At 41.9% G+C, this 19,157-nt stretch overlaps 1 protein-coding gene across 5 annotated transcripts; it reads left to right on the top strand.

Moving 5' to 3' along the window:
- Positions 1-6,453: 6,453 nt before the first annotated feature.
- On the top strand, positions 6,454-19,137 carry spata1 (spermatogenesis associated 1). Of its 5 annotated transcripts, none has more exons than XM_071344479.1 (12): positions 6,454-6,703; positions 6,911-7,017; positions 7,263-7,380; positions 7,498-7,527; positions 7,753-8,116; positions 8,343-8,469; positions 8,616-8,676; positions 9,103-9,205; positions 9,300-9,425; positions 17,625-17,803; positions 18,438-18,536; positions 18,803-19,137. In XM_071344479.1, exons 1-12 carry the CDS (start codon positions 6,644-6,646, stop codon positions 18,935-18,937), a joined length of 1,509 nt encoding a protein of 502 aa, XP_071200580.1. In that variant the 5' UTR covers positions 6,454-6,643; the 3' UTR covers positions 18,938-19,137. The 5 variants fall into 5 exon arrangements, with proteins under 5 accessions (XP_071200580.1, XP_071200579.1, XP_071200581.1 ...); XM_071344478.1 differs by having other exon boundaries at positions 7,498-7,551; positions 8,622-8,676; XM_071344480.1 differs by having other exon boundaries at positions 6,455-6,703; positions 6,950-7,017; positions 7,498-7,551.
- Positions 19,138-19,157: the final 20 nt, after the last annotated feature.

The raw sequence follows: 19,157 nt of genomic DNA, 5'->3' as shown, positions 1-19,157 counted from the left end.
GTCATAAACACTATTATTGAGTCCATGCAACTTGTGACTTGTCGAGCAAATTTTTACTCCTGAACTTATTTAGGCTTGCCATAAAAGGGGTTGAATACTTCATTACATCTTTTCATTTTAAAAAAAATGGTAAAACATTCTAAACATAATTCCACTTTGACATTATGGAGTATTGTGTGAAGGCCCGTGACACAATCTGGCTGTAACAAAAGAAAATGTGGAAAAAGTCAAGGTGTGAATACTTTCTGTGATGTGCTCTATCGTTTTTCAATCACTTGTTACGCTAGCTCATTAGTATAACATTTAAATTTAGTCAATTGTTGGCATGGTCTGTTTTAGGATTAAATGTTTTCTAGCCAACCCAATTTGTTTGAACGTCTCGGATGATAAGATCCACTTTTCAAAACAAGTAATTGGTTAGCTAATGGTCAACTGACAAGCAAACTAGCCATTTGGCTTGCTAGCACACCCATAAATGTAACTAGCTCTGCTGTGCAGGGTTGATGCACAAGTTGTACATAATTTTTAAGCTAGGAATCTCCTCTATACTGTATATAGAACTCAAATTTATGTCACGGTCATTGTGACTGATAATGATGGAGCAAGTCATATTCCCTATGCAATTTGATACAGAAAAGCTACAACTCCATTCTGAAACCCATATACAAAGAGGTGAAAGAATTCTTCCAAAACCTGCTGGAGAGAGGCTGGATCAATGAATCCAGATCACCATACTCATCCCCGGTGGTCTGCATTTACTTCACCACCATGGCCTTTTTTTGCCTTTACCTCCCTTATCTCAGCTCATTTGCTCACATTGTATATAGACTTATTTTTCTACTGTATTATTGACTGTATGTTTGTTTTACTCCATGTATAACTCTGTGTTGCTGTATGTGTCGAACTGCTTTGCTTTATCTTGGCCAGGGCGCAGTTGTAAATGAGAACTTGTTCTCAACTTGCCTACCTGGTTAAATAAAGGTGAAATAAAAAATTAAATAAAAAAGGCTTTGTGGATGAAAGCTTAGGACATGCCACCGCGTTCAGCACCCCCTGGGGGTTGTATGAGTGGGTTCGCATCCCCTTTGGGCTGAACAACACCCCAGGCCCCAGAGGAGTTTTAGAGGGCATGAGAGACGACTGCTGTTCACCATATCTGGACGACTTTCTCTACTGTTCTAAGACATCCAGTGAACATGTGGAAGACCTGAGACGAATGCTGTGTCAAATAAGGGGGCAAGGTATCAAACTGCGGATGAAAAAGTGTGAAGTCTTCCGGCGGCAAGTGCGGTATATAGGTTGGATGGTATCCTGCAAGGGAGTCCAAATTGACCCCAAAGACTTGGAGGCAGTGTTGCTGCTAAAGGGGAAGGAGCCACTGACAATTGGAGAGGTCTGAACAATGCTGGGCTTCCTTGGGTACTACAGGTCATTCATCCAAGATTTCTCCCAGCTGGCCAAACCCCTGTTTGAGCTGCTACAAAGATCACAAAAAAGCAAGGGGTAAAAATGCCAAGCCCAAACCAACCAGAGGCAAAACCAAAGAAAGAAAAAAACAAGACCTCAGTCCAGTGGACGTTTGTACACAGAGCCATCGTTGCCAAGTTTGTAGAAATGCTAATTCATCCACCCATACTCGCATACTCAGACTGTGACTTAACGCTTGTTACACACTGACGCATCCAACAAGGGTCTAGGTGCTGTGCTTTACCAACATCAAAACGGGAAACTATGTGGAATAGAGTACGGGTCCAGAACGCTAACTCCACCAAAGAAAAAGTGGGCAATCTGTGACAAATTTAGAGACCATGTATACTATGCACCAACCTTTAACATGTGCACAGACAACAACCCGTTGACTCAACGCAGTGGGTCACAGCTGGGTCAGGGAGTTGGCTGACTTCCACCTCAACCTGAAGTACAGACCTGGTAAGATGGATGCTGACAATGCTGAAAATATGCCACCAGAAGTCGTCTAAGCTGTATGGCAAGGAAGCAATGCAGCAAACAATGAAGATGTTCCATGGGTGGCTGCACTGCAACTCAACTCTACAGACAGTGGTGTGTCACCTGGAGGTGTGCCTGCCATTACACCGGAGAACATCAATGCGGCACAGTACAAGGACACTACAATCAGAGAAGTTATCTCGCGGGAAAAACAAAGGATGGAATTCAAGTGAGAAAGAGAAAAAGCTCATGGGACCAGAAACAATGAGACTTGTGCATGAGTGTTGGTAATGGACAAAGGAATCCTGTACAGACAGGCTAGACAATGAAAGCAAATGGTGCTACCCAGTAAGCTGAAACCAGTGGTGCTGAAGAACTTACATGACGACATGGGTCACGTTGGAGCAGACAAAGTGATCCATCTAGTCAGGGAAATTCTACTGGCCATTCATGCAGCTGGCCATTCATGCAGCATCAAGTAGATGACTATGTCTTCAGACAGTGTGCATGTATCAAGCAGAAACATCCCTGGGTTCTGTCACCACCAGTGCATCCTTTGAGCTGCTCTCTGTTGATTTACACGCACCTTGAGCCAAGCAAAGGAGGCTACGAATACATCCTTGTACTAGTCAATCACTTCACATACTTTTCACAGGTCCTACCCAACGAAGAATAAGTCAGGAAAAACTACAACCGAGAAGAAATTCCAAGACTTCATTCTCGTGTCGGCTATCCTACTAAGCTTCACCACGACCAAGGGCGAGAATTCGAGAACAACCTGTTCCAGAGACTCCAACAGCTTGTAGGGATCTTCCACTCCCGAACAACCCCATACCATCTGCAAGGAAACCTTGTGGAAAGGATAAACCGAACACTCCTGCAGATGCTCCATACTCTGCAATAAGAGAAGGCGGTGGAGTGGAAAGACCATCTACCAAACATTGTCCATGCCTACAACTGTACAAGGCACTAAGCAACGGGGTAATCCCCATTTTTTCTCCTGTATGGCAGAGCCCTGCGCCTTCCCATCGACCTACTGTTCAACCTCAAACCAGAAGTTGAGACCAGTTCCCAAAAGACATTTGCAGAGAAGTGGGCAACAAAGATACAAGACGCATACAAAATTGCTTCTGAGAACAGTCAAAAGTCCTCAGTGAAAAGGAAAGAAATACTATGACAAGGGTGTCAAAGGTGCAACACTCCAACCAGGGGACAGAGTCCTTATAAGGAACCTTTTGGAGCGAGGTGGCCCCGGGAAACTCTGTGCCTACTGGGAGAAGACGGGCCACAGAGTTGTAGAGAGGATCAGTCGGAGTCTGGATACAAATCCCTTTGTGTGCTGCACCGGAACCTCCTGCTCCCTGTAAATGACTTACCTATGGAACACGACACTCCCAACACTCCAACCAAAAGAAAAACACAAAGACAGAAACAGACAAGATACGGTGATACAGTTGACCAATAATCTGACAGTTCAGATGAAGAGGAAATATACTACTATGACTGGTCCTCGGCTTCACCAGAGCGATGTTAGGCCACAACCAAGTCAACCAGAGCGGTGTACCAGACTGCAAGCAACTGTGTAGGAGTTCTGACCTACAGTGACAGAAGGACCAGGACAGAACCAGGAACAGACTAAAGAGCCTGAAGTAGATGACAAAGTGCAGGAGGAATTCCAAGACATCGTACCGGTGTAGCAGCAAGAGGTCATTAAAGAAAGACTTACCTTTGAGAAGGTCCACGCGCACTGGGAGACCTCAATGTGCACCTAGATTAATCTCCCAGTAGATTAACTTCTCTAGGGTAGGGGGCAGCATATTCACGTTTGGATGAAAAGCATACCCAAATTCAACTGCCAGCTACTCATCCCCAGGAGATAAGATATGCATATTATTAGTAGATTTGGAAAACACTCTGAAGTTTCTAAAACTGTTTGAATCATGTCTGTGAGTATAACAGAACTTATTTAGCAGGCGAAAACCCGAGGACAAACCATTCAGATATTTGTTTTTGAGGTCACTGTCTTTTTAATGAGGTTTCATTGGGAAACCAGATTTCTAAGCGAATTGCTTGCAGTTCCTACGGCTTCCACTGGATGTCAACAGTCCTGAGAAATAGGTTGAGGTTATTCCTTTGTGTAATGAAGAAATACGTCCATCTTGAAGTTGAGTCACTCCAGGTGTCCTGGACATGCGCGTCAATCAAACAGAAGGCATTCTACATTTCGTTTTAATCCTGTATTGAGCACAGATCATTCCGTCTTCAATTTTATCGATTATTAACATTATAAAATACCTAAAGTTGTATTACAAAAGTAGTTTGACATTTTTTGGCAAAGTTTACAGGTAACCTTTGAGATATTTTGTCGTCACGTTTGAGCAAGTTGGAACCTGTGTTTTTCTGGATCAAACGCGCCAAATAAATGGACATTTTGGATATATATCGACGGAATTAATCGAACAAAAGGACAATTTGTGATGTTTATGGGACATATTAGAGTGCCAACAACAGAAGCTCGTCAAAGGTAAGGCATGAATTATATTTTTATTTCTGCGTTTTGTGTCGCGCCTGCAGGGTTGAAATGTTTTCTCTCTTTTGTTTACTATGGTGCTATGCTCAGATAATAGCATCGTATGCTTTCGCTGAAAAGCCTATTTGAATTCTGACATGTTGGCAGGATTCACAACCAGTGTAGCTTTAATTTGATATCTTTCATGTGTGATTTAATGAAAGTTTGATTTTATATTATTTTCATAGTAATTAATTTTAATTTGGCGCTCTGCATTTTCTCAGGCTTTTTGCCAAGGGATACAGTAGCGTCTTGCCTAAACTCAGATTTTTGGATATAAATATGAACTTTACCGAACAAAAAATACATGTATTGTGTAACATGAAGTACTATGAGTGTCATCTGATGAAGATTATCAAAGGTTAGTGATAAATTTTATCTCTATTTCTGCTTTTTGTTACTGCTCTCTTTAGCTGGAAAAATGGCTGTCTTTTTCTGTGACTTGGCTCATACCTAACATAATCATTTGGTGTGCTTTCGTCGTAAAACCTTTTTGAAATGGGACACTGGCTGGATTTGCAACAAGTGTAGCTTTAAAATGGTGTAAAATACTTGTATGTTTGAGGAATTTAAATTATGGGATTTCTGTTGTTTTGAATTTGGCGCCCTGCAGCTTCACTGGCTGTTGACGAGGTGGGACGCTACCGTCCCACATACCCTAGAGAAGTTAATCTCCCAGTGTCTGATGGAAAGCAGACTAAACCAGGTTTTCCTCTACAATTTTGCATGTGCTTAGCTCCATTCGGTTTCTTTTTTATCGTGAAAAATACCCCAGTCCTTAACGATTACAAGCATACCCAAAACATGATGCAGCCACCACTATGCCTGAAAATAATGGTGCTACTCCGTATTGGAGTAGTAATGTAACACTTTGTATTCAGGACAAAAAGTTAGTCGCTTTGCCACATTTTTTAAAGTATTACTTTAGTGACTTGTTGCAAACAGGATGCTTGTTTTGGAATGTTTTTTATTCTGTTCAGGCTTCCTTCTTTCCACTCTGTCAATTAGGTTAGTATTGTGGAGTAACTACAATGTTGTTGATCCATCCTCAGTTTTCTCCTATCACAGCCATTAAACTCGATAACTGTTTGTCACCATTGGCCTCATGGTGAAATCCCTAAGCGGTTTCCTTCCTCTCCGGCAACTGAGTTAGTAAGGACGCCTGTAAATTGATGCACCATCCAAAGTGTAATTAATAACTTCACCATGCTCAGTCAATGTTAGTTTTTTGTGTGTTTTTTTACCCATCTACCAATAGGTGCCATTCTTTGCGAGGCATTGGAAAACCTCCTTGGTCGTTGTGGTTGAATCTGTGTTTTACAATTCACTGCTCGACTCAGGGACCTTACAGATAATTGTATGAGATGAGGTAGTCATTCAAATATAATGATCCTATTACAATCATGCTAAACACTATTATTGCACACAGAGTGAGTCCATGCAACTTATGTTACTTGTTATTAAGCAAATTCCTACTCCGGAACTTATTTAGGCTTGCCATAACAAAGGGGTTGAATACGTATTGACTCAAGACATTTCATCTTTTCATTTTCAATTAATTTATAAACATTTAAAAAAAACATGGCATATTATATGTAGGTGAGTGACAAATAATGTATATATAATCCTTTTTAAATCCAGGTTGTAACACAACATTTTGAAAAAGTCATGGGGTGTGAATGCTTTATGAAAGCATTGTAGTGTTTTAGAATGAAACTCTTAAAAGATGTACCCAAATACGCTTCATTATTATTATTTTTCTCCAAAATGCTATTCTCAAATGCCACCGCTATTCAACAATGACCCTATTACAATCTCCACCTTATAGCGGGTAATGTTTTAATGTTTATTTGGGTGTCTTGCAGCGGAGCAACAACCGTTTCTGCCATCCATAAAGATATTGCTTCGATTGGCTCTGTTTGATTTAACAAGAGATTGTTACTTAGCAGTCCACTCCTCCACTCCGCCCCCTGGACAAGCAAAGCACAACACATTCACAAGCTTTTATGAGAAGAAACCAGCCTGTATCCTACTTCTTATCCTGTGAAAATAACAGCATTTATCATGGAAAAACTTGATGCCTTCGTCAAACAGATTACTTCTTAGAATAGGTGAGGCTTGTTGAAAATGGAGTACTCATGCAAGTCTATTAGATATCCCGAAGAGAGACGACAAACAAGTAGAAAGGTATGTAGGCTATACATTGCACCATTATGTCGTGAATTTAAAAAAAACATTTTATGTACTCAGGACAGAAGATTATCACCATCTGTCTACCGCAAGAATCTTTATATCCTCTTTCTTGGTGAACTTTGCTTTTTGGAAAACCAATGCCTGTTAGGGCAAAGTGTAAGAAGCTCCAATACGTATTAATTTCGATTGCTTTCTTATTAGTTTGTTGAGCTCCATGTGCTGTTTGTACCAAATGAACAGTGGAACTTAAAACTGAATAGAGTGCCGGTTGAAGCCATAGAGAGCTTCATATCTACTGGATTCATCAGGTGAGATATTTATGACATGTTTTCTATTCAGAAGTGGCATATGGTTACTGCAAATAATGAGACCAGTATAGCCTACAATTTGTAGGAATATTCATAGAAAATATGTACAGAAGAGGTAAAGAAAACTGCAGATTAAACAGTCAACAAGATACTTTGATGGTTGTCGTCTTCACCCATATTTCTTTGATGTGAAAATGTTTTTGAACATAGTGCCTCTTCACTGTACATTGTTGTTTTCATTCCAGGGTGTATCCTGATACATCTCTCAGAACTCTCAGGAGTGAGCTTGGCATTCTCCTCGGAGCTGAGAGAGATATTGACAAGTTTTCATTTTTAAAATGTGTGGGCCGAAGCTTGGCATTGGTGAGTACAGCGAGCCTGGTTCAGGGACACAATTGCTTATCACTTGTGTTTTATTTGGAAAACTGGCATGAGGTGATTCATTGTCCCATTGCATGTGTATTTCTTTTTTTTAAATAGGTCAAAGCCAAACAAGAAAGGGATCTGAAAGTGAAGTATTTTGCCCCTCCATATGTATGCACATTCCGCTTAAATGTTAAAATATATTTTATATTGTATATTTTATTTTATATTTATATAAATATATATATTTTTTATATATTGTATATATACTGTAGATAGTATAATATTTGTTTAAGTGAAAGAAAGAAATCTATTTATAATACGCTTGCTGCATGCCTTGTCCTTATGTCATGATCTTCTCCTACTCTCCAGGCCCCTCAGCCAGAGCTGTATCTGTTGCCCAGGGTGGAGATCGACAACAGTGTCTGTTCACAGTCCCTCACCCCCAACACCCACTCCACAGACCCCCAGATTTACTACACTGCCAGAGTGCAAGGAATGCCAACAGGGACAAAAGAGCCTTTTAAATTCCCTCAGATCCCCCAGGGTCTCCAGCCACAGCCCACTCCCTCCCCCAGCCCCGATGAGGAGGCGGCGGAAGAGGAGAGCTATAGCTCCACAGAGGAGAACGAGGAGGACCTTCTCTCCTCTCAGAAGCCTGGGTGCGCTGAGGATGACCACCTCCTGTGGAAGGCCCAAGCCCAGGGGCCACCCCAGTGTGTCATAGAGGCTAAAGGTGAGAGTTAAAGCGATAGCTCACTACAAAATCCGTTTTTTTTTTTGGAGGGGGGAGTTCGTACCTGAAAAGTGCTCTGAGTCTGGTATGAAATTGTCTGAAAAACTTAGATTTTGGAGTGTACTATCCCTTTAAACTGACGTCTCTGAAAAGCAAGTCAACCTTGTACTTGTTGTAACAGACAGAGATGTTGTTACAACCATTTACTTTCAATCCATTTTGACAGAATCAGTTGTGGGGAAGGTGGCACCGGCTAAGAAGAAACAGCGTTTCAAGAGAAACCGAGCCAGCGACTCGGGGGTTCCAGAGTCACTGGAAGATAAGGATTCTGTGTTTTCTCCCACCCCACACAGGTAACACACAAAGGAACACTTTTGCCATAACAGAGAGGAAGAGCTCTAACACCGTCAGAGCAATTTAAACCCTGGTTACAGGCACCGAATTTCTAGATGAGTCATTTAAAATAAATAAGGCCAACATTTTTTTTCTTGCTTTGGAGGTTTAGTAAATCTATAGATGCACAGACACTGAAGTATACCAGGAATAAACAAAAAAATGAGGTAAGAGATGCTTGCGTGCTGCTTACATACTTACTGAAATGACATTATCCCAAAATCAGTTACAATTACCATGTTTTTCTGTCATAGCCAGACTATTGAACATCTGCAAGCCCATTCAATCGTTTTTTTTTTTAAAGGTGTAGTTCCATCAAGTACTGCACACCAAGAGAGGTTGTTGAGACAACTCAAGAGTAGTTTTATTGGAAATTACCAGCGCCTTGTAAAATACTGTGTGGCTTTGTTACTGCTTCAAAACTCCACAGCCAGCAAGTGGGTTTGAATTACAAAGGGGGTCTAAGTCAGGGAAATAGGTCTAGAGGAGAAGCAGCGAGGAGTACTTCAACTATTTTCTTGGCATGCACACCGAAATCAATTTGCTTCAACAAAAAAATGAAATTGTTTTAACAATAATTTATTTTCATGTAGGTCCCTGAACACCCAGTAACTATGCCTACACAGTACACCTCTCCACCCCCCGCCCCAACCCTGGGCACTCGTAAAACGGCTGCCTCGGTCTTCCTATCAAGTAGTAAGCAGGCATTTCTGTTATGTCTCAGTCATCCATATTGTTGTTGCTGAAATGTAAGGCGCAAATGACATGGTATGTTTCTTCCCTCCCTCAGGAGATGAACTGATAGAGGAAATTAAGATGGCAAAAGAGGAGAGAAAGCAACTAGAACAGACAAGACAAGAGTTGCTGAGAAAAGGAAAAGACTTGCTGGCACAGAACAGACACCGTCGAAATCAAGGTGGTGTATGTCTGGACTAGTTCTTTTGCACCCTCGTTTCAGGATATGACAAAAGCACGTATGACCCCCTTCTAATATATTAGCATCTCATTATGATCCAGATTAAATACCAACTAGTTTGTTTAACTATAAAATAATCTGTGCGACAGGGCACAGCAAAATAAGTTACTGACCTGCCCTACAACTTAGACATTACTATTGTGATGCATACTTGCCATGGTCATAATAATAATAACTAGATTGTAACTTTACATATAAAGTTGTGAGGCTTGCTAAAGCTCTTTGAAAGTATTGTTGTGGTAGTGAAAGTTTAAAAAGTTGTACTTTGATTATATTATTTGAAAAGTGAAATCATTTTAAATTCCCACAGATAGTCACTACTGGTCAGTAGATTTGGTCAGTAGTAGTGGTCAGTAGTTGTGTGGTTGTGGTAAGCAGTTGTGTGGTTGTGGTCAGTTGTTGTGGTCAGTAGTTGTGTGGACAGAAGTTGCGTGGTCGTGGTCAGAAGTTGCATGGTCGTGGTCAGAAGTTGCATGGCCGTGGTCACTAGATGTGGTAAGCAGTTGTGTGGTTGTGGTCAGCAGTTGTGTGGTTGTGGTCAGCGGTTGTGTGGTTGTGGTCAGCGGTTGTCTGGTTGTGGTCAGCGGTTGTGTGGTTGTGGTCAGCAGTTGTGTGGTCAGCAGTCAACATTTGTGGTCAGCAGTTGTGGTCAGTGGTTGTGGTCAGCAGTTGTGTGGTTGTGGTCACCTGATGTGGTCAGAAGTTGTGTGGTTGTAATCATAAGTTGTTTGGTTGTGGTCAGTTGTGCTCAGTAGATGAATGGTCAGTGGTTGTGTAGTCATTCGTTGTGTGGTTGTGGTCAGCAGTTGAGTGATCAGCAGTTGTGTGGTTGTGGTCAGAAGATGTGGTCAGTAGTTGTGTGGTTGTAGTCAGAAGTTGTGTGGTTGTGGTCAGAAGTTGTGTGGTTTTGGTCACTAGAGGTGTTCAGCAATTATGGGGTTGAGGTCAGCAGTTGTGTGGTTGTGGTCAGTAGTTGTGTGGTTGTGTTCACTATAGGTGTTCAGCAGCGGGGTGGTTGTGGTCAGCAGCTGTGTGGTTGTGGTCAGCAGTAGTGTGGTTGTGATCAGCAGTAGTGTGGTTGTGGTCAGCAGTAGCGTGGTTGTGGTCAGCAGTAGCGCGGTTGTGGTCAGCAGTAGCGCGGTTGTGGTCAGCAGTAGTGTGGGTGTGGTCAGCAGTAGCGTGGTTGCGGTCGGTAGTTGTGCGATTGTGGTCAGTAGTAGTGTGGTTGTGGTCAGTAGTTGTGTGGTTGTGGTCAGTAGTTGTTTGGTTGTGGTCACTAGAGGTGTTCAGTAGTTGTGTTTGAGGTCAGTAGTTGTGTGGTTGAGGTCACTAGAGGTGTTCAGCAATTGTGGTCGAAGTCAGTAGTTGTGTGGTTGTGGTCAGTAGTTGTGTGGTTGTGGTCAGTAGTTTACATTTACATTTACATTTAAGAGATGAGAGTAGTTGTGTGGTTGTGTTCATTATAGGTGTTCAGCAGCTGTGTGGTTGTGGTCAGCAGCGGGGTGGTTGTGGTCAGCAGCTGTGTGGTTGTGGTCAGCAGTAGTGTGGTTGTGATCAGCAGCTGTGTGGTTGTGGTCAGCAGTAGCGTGGTTGTGGTCAGCAGTAGCGGGGTTGTGGTCAGCAGTAGCGTGGTTGTGGTCAGCAGTAGCGTGGTTGTGGTCAGCAGTAGCGTGGTTGTGGTCAGCAGTAGCGTGGTTGTGGTCAGCAGTAGCGTGGTTGTGGTCAGTAGTAGTGCGGTTGTGGTCAGTAGTTGTGTGGTTGTGGTCACTAGAGGTGTTCAGTAGTTGTGTTTGAGGTCAGTAGTTGTGTGGTTGAGGTCACTAGAGGTGTTTAGCAATTGTGGTCGAGGTCAGTAGTTATGTGGTTGTGGTCAGTAGTTGTGTGGTTGTGGTCAGTAGTTGTGTGGTTGAGGTCAGTAGTAGTGTGGTTGTGGCCAGAAGTTGTATGGTTGTAGTCAGTAGTTGTGTAGTTGTGGTCAGAAGGTGTGTGGTTGAGGTCAGTAGTTGTGTGGTTGTGGTCAGAAGGTGTGTGGTTGTGTTCAATAGATGTGTCAGTCATTGTATGGTTGTGGTCAGAAGGTGTGTGGTTGTGGTCAGTAGTGGTGTGGTTGTGTTCACTAGATGTGTCAGTAGTTGTGTGGTTGTGTTCACTAGATGTGTCAGTAGTGGTGTGGTTGTGTTCACTAGATGTGTCAGTAGTTGTGTGGTTGTGGGCAGAAGGTGTGTGGTTGTGTTCAATAGATGTGTCAGTAGTTGTGTGGTTGTGGGCAGAAGGTGTGTGGTTGGGTTCACTAAATGTGTCAGTAGTTGTGTGGTTGTGGTTATAAGTTGTGAGGATATGGTCAGTAGTTAGATGTTTGGTCAGAAGTTGTGTGGTTGTGGTCAGTTGTGGTCCTTAGATATGGTCAGAAGTTGTGCGGCTGTGCGCAATAGTTGTGTGGTTGTAGTCAAAAGTTGTGTGGTTGGGGTCACTAGATGTGGTAAGCAGTTGTGTGGTTGTGGTCAAAAGTTATGTGGTTGTGGTCACTAGAGGTGGTAAGCAGTTGTGTGGTTGAGGTCATTAGTTTTGCTGTTTAGGTCAGGAGTTGTGTGGTTGTGGTCACTAGATGTGGTCAGAAGTAGTGCGGTTGAGGTCAGAATTTGGGGTCAGTAGTTATGTGGTTCAGTAGTTGTGGTAGTGAAAGAAGTACAAAAATGTGTACTTTGATTATATTATTCAAATTGTGAAATTAGATTTAATTCCCATTGTTAGTCAGTAGATTTGGTCAGACTTTGTGGTCAGTAGTTATGTGGTTCAATAGTTGTGGTCGGTAGTTGTGTGGTTATGTTCTGAAGTTTGGTTGTAGTCAAAAGTTGTGTGGTTGTGGTCAAAAGTTGTGTGGTTGTTTTCACTAGATGTGATAAGCAGTTGTGTGGTTGTGGTCAGTAGTTGTGTGGTTGCAGTCAGAAGTTATGTGGTAAGCAGTTGTGTGGTTATGGTCATAAGTTGTGGATATGGTCATAAGTTGTGTGGTTGTGGTATGTAATTTTGTGGTTGTGGTGACTATATGTGGTCAAAAGTTGGGGTCAGTAGTTATGTGGTTCAGAAGTTGTGTGGTTATGGTCAATAGTTGTGGTTGTGGTCACTAGGTGTGGTAAGCAGTTGTTTGGTTGTGGTCAGAAGTTGTGTGTTTATGTTCACTAGGTGTGGTAAGCAGTTGTGTGGTTGAGGTCAGTAGTTGTGTGGTTGTGGTCAAAAGTTGTGTGGATATGGTCAGTAGTTAAATGTGTGATCAGAAGTTGTGTGGGCGCGGTATGTAATTGTGTGGTTGTGGTTAATAGATGTGGTGAGAAGTTGTGCGGTTGAGGTCAGAAGTTTGGGTCAGTAGTTGTGTGGTTACTAGATGTGGTAAGCAGTAGTGTGGTTGTGTTCTAAAGTTCTGTGGTTGTGGTCACTAGATGTGTTCAGAAGTTGTGTGGTTGTGGTAAGCAGTTGTGTGGTTGTGGTTACTAGATATGGTCTGAAGTTGTGTGGTTGTGGTCATTAGATGTGGTAAGCAGTTATGTGGTTGCAGTCAAAAGTTATGTCGTTGAGGTCAGGGGCTGTGTGGTTGTGTTCACTAGATGTCAGAAGTTGTGTGGTTGTGGTCAGTAGTTGTGTGGTTAGAAGTTGTGTGGTTGTGGTCACTAGATATGGTAAGCAGTTGTGTTTTTGCGGTAAGTTGTTGTGTGGTTGTGGTCACTTGTTTTGGTCAGTAGTTGAGTTCAGTAGTTGTGTGGTTGTATTCTGTAGTTGTGTGGTTCAATTGTTATATGGTCAATAATTGTGGTCACTTCTCTAATTTTGGTCCTCTGTGTCTGAGTATCCTAGCAACAGTTCTGTTTTGGAATCGCAAAGATGACAGAGCTGTGGCTAGAAGATAGCGGGCGATGGGTTACTAAAACGGCTCTACCTAGAGATTGGTACATACGATTTCTAACACGCTTTCGGGTTTGACAAGCAGAGAAGTAGGGGAAGATTTCATACCTCTGAAAATTTTTCTCTAACTTGTTGCGTTAGTGGTCAAAATGGCAGTTTGGGAAAAGTTGGAAGAACACCTGGTAAAATGGAGTTACTAAAATGGCAAAGTGGAATAATTAGCTGAGTTCTGTCAAAAGTTGCATGATTTCATTTACAGAGAATGAATGGCACAATGGGGAGCAGTAGAATCTTGAGAAATCACATGATTTCATGATCATGATCACATTGTTTTGGTCAATATGTGGTCAATATTTGTGCGGTTGTGGTCAGTAATTATGGTCACACTTCACTCTCCTCATAATTTTTGCCCTCTCTGTGTCTGAGTATCCTAGCAAAAGCTTAGTTTTGGAATCTCAATAACACAGAGAGCTGTGGCTAGAAAGAGACAGGCGATGGGATTTGACAAGCAGAGAAATAGAGGAAGATATAATACCTTTGAATATTTTTTTAAGTTACTTAACCTGCTGTAACTTTCTCAAAATAGTATTTTTTGTCCTAATGCCATATTTGAGCAGCAGAGAACTAGATGAAGACGGGAACACTTTAACTTTGTCTAAGTTGTTGCAAAGTGGAATAATTAGCTGATTTGAGTCAAAAGCTGCATGATTTCACTTCGAGAATGGCCGTTGGAAGTGATTATGTCACAATGGGGAGCTTTAGAATCTTGAGGAAATGCCACGAAAGCGGATGGGGGGACAAAAAAGTTAGACCGTTACTCACGTTTTGAACTTGGAATGGCGTTTCTATCTTAAACAGTGTAAAAGGCGTAGCGTGAATAAGAAGTAGTATGCTGCGCAAGCCCCACAATAAGAAGCATGTCGAATATCTAAGGTGGGGCTTTCACTGCGCAAGGCCAAAAATAATTATAGTTTCTAAATTGACCTACAAATGCATACACCATATGCATTGTGACAGCATGGTATACCAGGGATACCGGACACCACAAAACACACAAAAACAGGGAAAATAAACTACAAAGAAATAAAAAACACAGTGGAATATAGTGGCCAGTTGCATGCAACATTTACGCCTCACTTCTTTTCAGCATAAAATGTAAATCGCCGCAAAATTGTAGATTATACACTGAGTGGCATAACATTATGAGCCTTATTATACTGAACAAAAATATAAACGCAATATGTAAAGTGTTGGTCCCATTTTTCATGAGCTGAAATACAAGATCCCAGCACAAAAAGCTAATTTCTCTTATTTTGTACACAAATGTGTTTACATCCCTGTTAGTGAGCATTTATCCTTTGCCAAAATAATCTAGCCACGTGGCAGGTGTGGCATATCAAGAAGCTGATTAAATAATTACACAGGTGGCACCTTGTGCTGGGGACAATAAAAGGCCACTCTAAAATGTGCAGTTTTAGCACACAATGCCACAGATGTCTCAAGTTTTGAGGGAGTGTGCAATTGGCATACTGAGTGCAGGAATGTCCACCAGAACTGTTGCCAGAGAATTTCATGTTAATTTCTCTACCATAAGCCACCTACCCACGTTATTTTAGAGGCCGTCCAACCGGCCTCACAACCACAAACCACGCCAGCCCAGGACCTCCACATCCGGCTTCTTCAGCGGCGGGATGGTCTGAGACATGCCACCCAGACAGCTGATGAAACTGTGGGTTCACACAACTGAAGAATTTCTGCACAAACTGTCAAAAACCATCTCAGGGAAGCTCATCTGCATGCTAATTTTCTTCACCAGTGGTGGTCAGTGCAGTTTAACATGAGGGAGGATGATATTTTTTTAATGAACATGGCTTTATTTCTATTACAGCATATTGGATGACTGTCATTCATATTCCATTCACCCAGCTCAATGTATAAATATAGGTTTAGGCTACTACATGATACTCTAATTTTCCCTGTACCCATCATGAGGTTGCTACAATCTAGCCTATGAATGAAAGTTTACAACGTAGGTGCGCAGGTCGAGAGAACTGAGTAGTCAAGGTGACAGACAGGGACATATTCAATGCCGCCTTGCACACGTTTGCCTGCATCTAGCTGATCTAGGGTGTAATCATTAGTCCAGCAGTTGCAAACGAGTTTCTATTGGACAAATTCAGGTATGTTTATCGCTGTTTCATTCCGTTTAAGAAATGTTCTTCAACAGAATCGGCGCAATGAATACACCGGATTAAACGCAAACACAGTTCACTTTCATAGCAGCCACATACAAACAGCTCGTTGTCTATCTACTACGCACTCTCCTCCTCTCACCTTTTCCCTTCGCATGTGGACATCAGTAGACAACACATCAGCTGTCTGTGACCAGGTGAAAAAACCTTTCCAAGCCAAACCTTCATATCATGAGCGCTAACCACTACACACATTGTTGTCATGTCATAGTCAACATAGCTACAAGAATTAACGCATTAGTAAACCTGCTACAAACATGCAGTACAGTGTAGTCAGCAGCAAGCAGTTTAGTAGTTACACCCACGGGCGGCAATAAATTAATAAAACCAAAAGCTTACCTTGACTTGGAAGAGTTCCAGTGTTGGACAGCCAGCTAGCTAACATAGCATCCCTCTCTGTTTGAGCCGGGTGTTTGTGTAGGCTAAATTAGCTAGTGGCATTTGATGCTAGCTAAGCAAGTAAAAGTGAAAAAAGATATACTACGAAATCTCTCTAGAAATGTATTTGTTCAAAACTGTTCAACTAATGTCTTTTTGAGTCAACTACTCACCACATGTTAAGCACTGCAGTGCTAGAAAGCTGTAGCTTATGCTTTCAGTACTATATTCATTCTCTGATCCTTTGATTGGGTGTTAGTTCATGCTGCAAAAGCTCTGATAGGTTGGAGTATGTACTGCGGAAGTGGTCATAATTACTCTGTCTTTGGAAGAGGGTGAGAACCATGAGCCTTCTAGGTTTTGTATTGAAGTCAATGTACTCAGAGGACGGAAGCCAGCTGTACTCCGGTTCACTACAGAGTGCTGCTGAGGCTACTGTAGAACTTCATTGCAAAACAGTGTTTTTTAATCAATTAGTTGGTGACGTGAATATATTTAGTGTAGTTTTAACTAAAAAGTTTAACTTTGTTTCACTTTAAATTTTTCTGAAATTCCCTGAGGATGGTCCTCCCCTGAAGCGCTTCCACTGGTCTTGATCTGACTGCAATTCAGCGTCGTAACCGACTTGTGGACAAATGCTCACCTTAGCTGGCCACTTGCACGCTGGAGAAGTGTGCTCTTTACCGATGAATCCCGGTTTCAACTGTAATAAGCAGATGGCATTCAGCGTGTATGGCGTCATGTGCGTGAGCGGTTTGCTGTTGTCAATGTTGTGAACAGAGTGGCCCATGGTGGTGCTGGGGTTATGTTATGGGCAGGCATAAACTACGGACAACAAACACAATTGCATTTTATCAATGGCAATTTGAATGCAGAGAGATACCGTGACGAGATCCTGAGGCCCATTGTCGTGCCATTCATCCACTGCCATCATAATGCACAGCCCCATGTCGCAAGGATCTGTACACAATTCCTGGAAGCTGAAAATGTCTGTGTTCTTCCATGGCCTGTATACTCCCCAGACATGTCACCCATTGAGCATGTTTGGGATGCTCTGGATCGACATGTACGACAGCATGTTCCAGTTCCTGCCAATATCCAGGACTGGGACAACATTCCACAGGCCACAATCAACAGCCTGATCAACTCCATGTGAAGGAGATGTCGTGCTGCATAAGGCAAATGGTGGTCACACCAGATACTGACTGCTTTTCTGATCCACGCACCTACCCCCCCCCCAAGGTATATGTGACCAACAGATGCATATCTGTACTCCGTCATGTGAAATCCATAGATTAGGGCCTAATACATTTCAATTGACTGATTTCCTTATATGAACTGTAACTTAGTAAAATCTTTGAAATTGTTGCATGTCGCGTTTATATTTTTGTTCAGTGTAGAAAACAAAGGTCTCATACATGCTTATAACTTATAAAGCATTTTAGCTACAGGCTTTAAGAGTTACAGAAAAAACTAATAAATCATGTTTTCCTTCCTCAATTTAACCTTCATCTTGTTTTTTCAAAACTCTTTCTGGAAATAAATGGGTTCAGAACTGACACTGGAGCAAAAGCCAGTCAATTTTGCCCTGAGAGCTTTTGTTGTTTTCCAGCTCGTGACAGTTGGAAGAGGAGCTATTTTGATACCAAGAAGGCTACAGCCCCTTTGGAGGTCACACTGAGAAGTCTTCGTCAAGAGCTGGAGATATTCTACAATAACATCCTACACCAGCTAAAGGCGAGGGATGGAGGAGGAAAGCCCAGATGGCGGGGAAGATTGTCGAGCACCAAAGTAACAATCAGTCCTTCAACTGAAGTGTGCTACCCTCCCCAAACATTGGCTAGATAGTTTCCACCACATTTATTTTATGATTTTTTTGCTTTTAAATCTGTGAACGAAGTGAACACGCAGATTAGTGGGATGCAAAGTTGATTCAGTGTTTCTGGTTCAGTAAGGCCATAGCAACAATGTCAGTTTGACTGAGCCACAACATCCACTAGAGGGAATAAGTTCATATTGTGGTCAATACAGACCAAGCCATTATTATAGACAATGGTGTAAAGTACTTAAGTAGTACGTCAGTAGTGTAGTGTATCTGTACTTTACTATTTATATTTGGGACAACTTTTACTTTACTACATTCCTAAATAAAAGAATGTTATTTTTACTCGATACATTTTGCTTGACACCCAAGTACTCGTTACATTTTGAATGCTTAGCAAGACAGGAAAATGGTCCAATTCACGCACTTATCAAGAGAACATCCCTGGTCATCTCTACTGCCTCTGATCTGGTGGACTCACTAAACACAAATGCTTTGTTTGTAAATTATGTCAGAATGTTTTTTTTACATTTACATTTGCTATTAAGGAATCTTCACTTTTACTCAAGTATGACAATTGGGTACTTTTCCCACCATGTTCAGAATGAGCTCATTATCCAGATAATGACAGAGAGCCATGAGATTGACAACCTAAGGAGGAAGGTGGATGATGCCAAGATGAGGCTCGTCACAGAGATCAAGGTATTAAAATCTCAATTGCAATTTGACTCCCTCATAACTCTACAAATGTAAATACAATTCTCCTTTATTTTTTTCATCCCTGTTTATCTCATTGGGGAAAAACTACAGTATGTTAATTAAGGGCTCAGTTGAAAAATATTTCATATGAGAAGCAGAAATGTCAGTTATCAACTTTTACATGGGACTTGGGCAGGAGGTGGAGAGCTTTGCTGGACACAGTGCTCAATGTTTTTCATTGACGTACTTCCTTGTTTATTTCCTCCTAGCTTGGGAAGCAGGCTGCCACAGAGCTAAGAGCCTTGAAGGCTGAGCTGGCCCAGAAGAATACCCAGACATTTCTCTCTGGATCCATGGGCTTTGGAGCAAGGGACAGACCGCAGGCTCATAGCATCCCTAACTGAGCCACTTCTACCAGTACCACCATGGCCTTATTCCAGAAGACAATGTTCGCTTTTAGCTTATTCCAAACGATATATTTTAGAAAAGGTCACAATTAAATTGTTATGTCTATTTGCAATGCATATCAAGTGAAAGCCATGACTTCAGTTTACCTAACAATTGTTTGTATTAAACTGTCGTGTCCCTGTTGCAGCAAGAACAAGCTCTCATTTGATCATTTAC

The sequence above is a fragment of the Salvelinus alpinus genome, chromosome 16 (assembly GCF_045679555.1).
Source record: "Salvelinus alpinus chromosome 16, SLU_Salpinus.1, whole genome shotgun sequence".
Classification (NCBI taxonomy): Eukaryota; Metazoa; Chordata; class Actinopteri; order Salmoniformes; family Salmonidae; genus Salvelinus; species Salvelinus alpinus.
Note: the sequence above shows the minus strand (reverse complement) of the source record. Positions and strands in the feature narration are given on the sequence as shown.

Bases quoted from the DNA above. Each gene is read 5' to 3' on its own strand.
- spata1 (XM_071344477.1), top strand. From the start codon at position 6,644: ATGGAGTACTCATGCAAGTCTATTAGATATCCCGAAGAGAGACGACAA. The intron at 8,677-9,102 runs GTAAGAGATGCT...ATTTTCATGTAG, and splicing joins GGAATAAACAAAAAAATGAG to GTCCCTGAACACCCAGTAAC. The intron at 17,804-18,437 runs GTAACAATCAGT...CACCATGTTCAG, and splicing joins GAAGATTGTCGAGCACCAAA to AATGAGCTCATTATCCAGAT.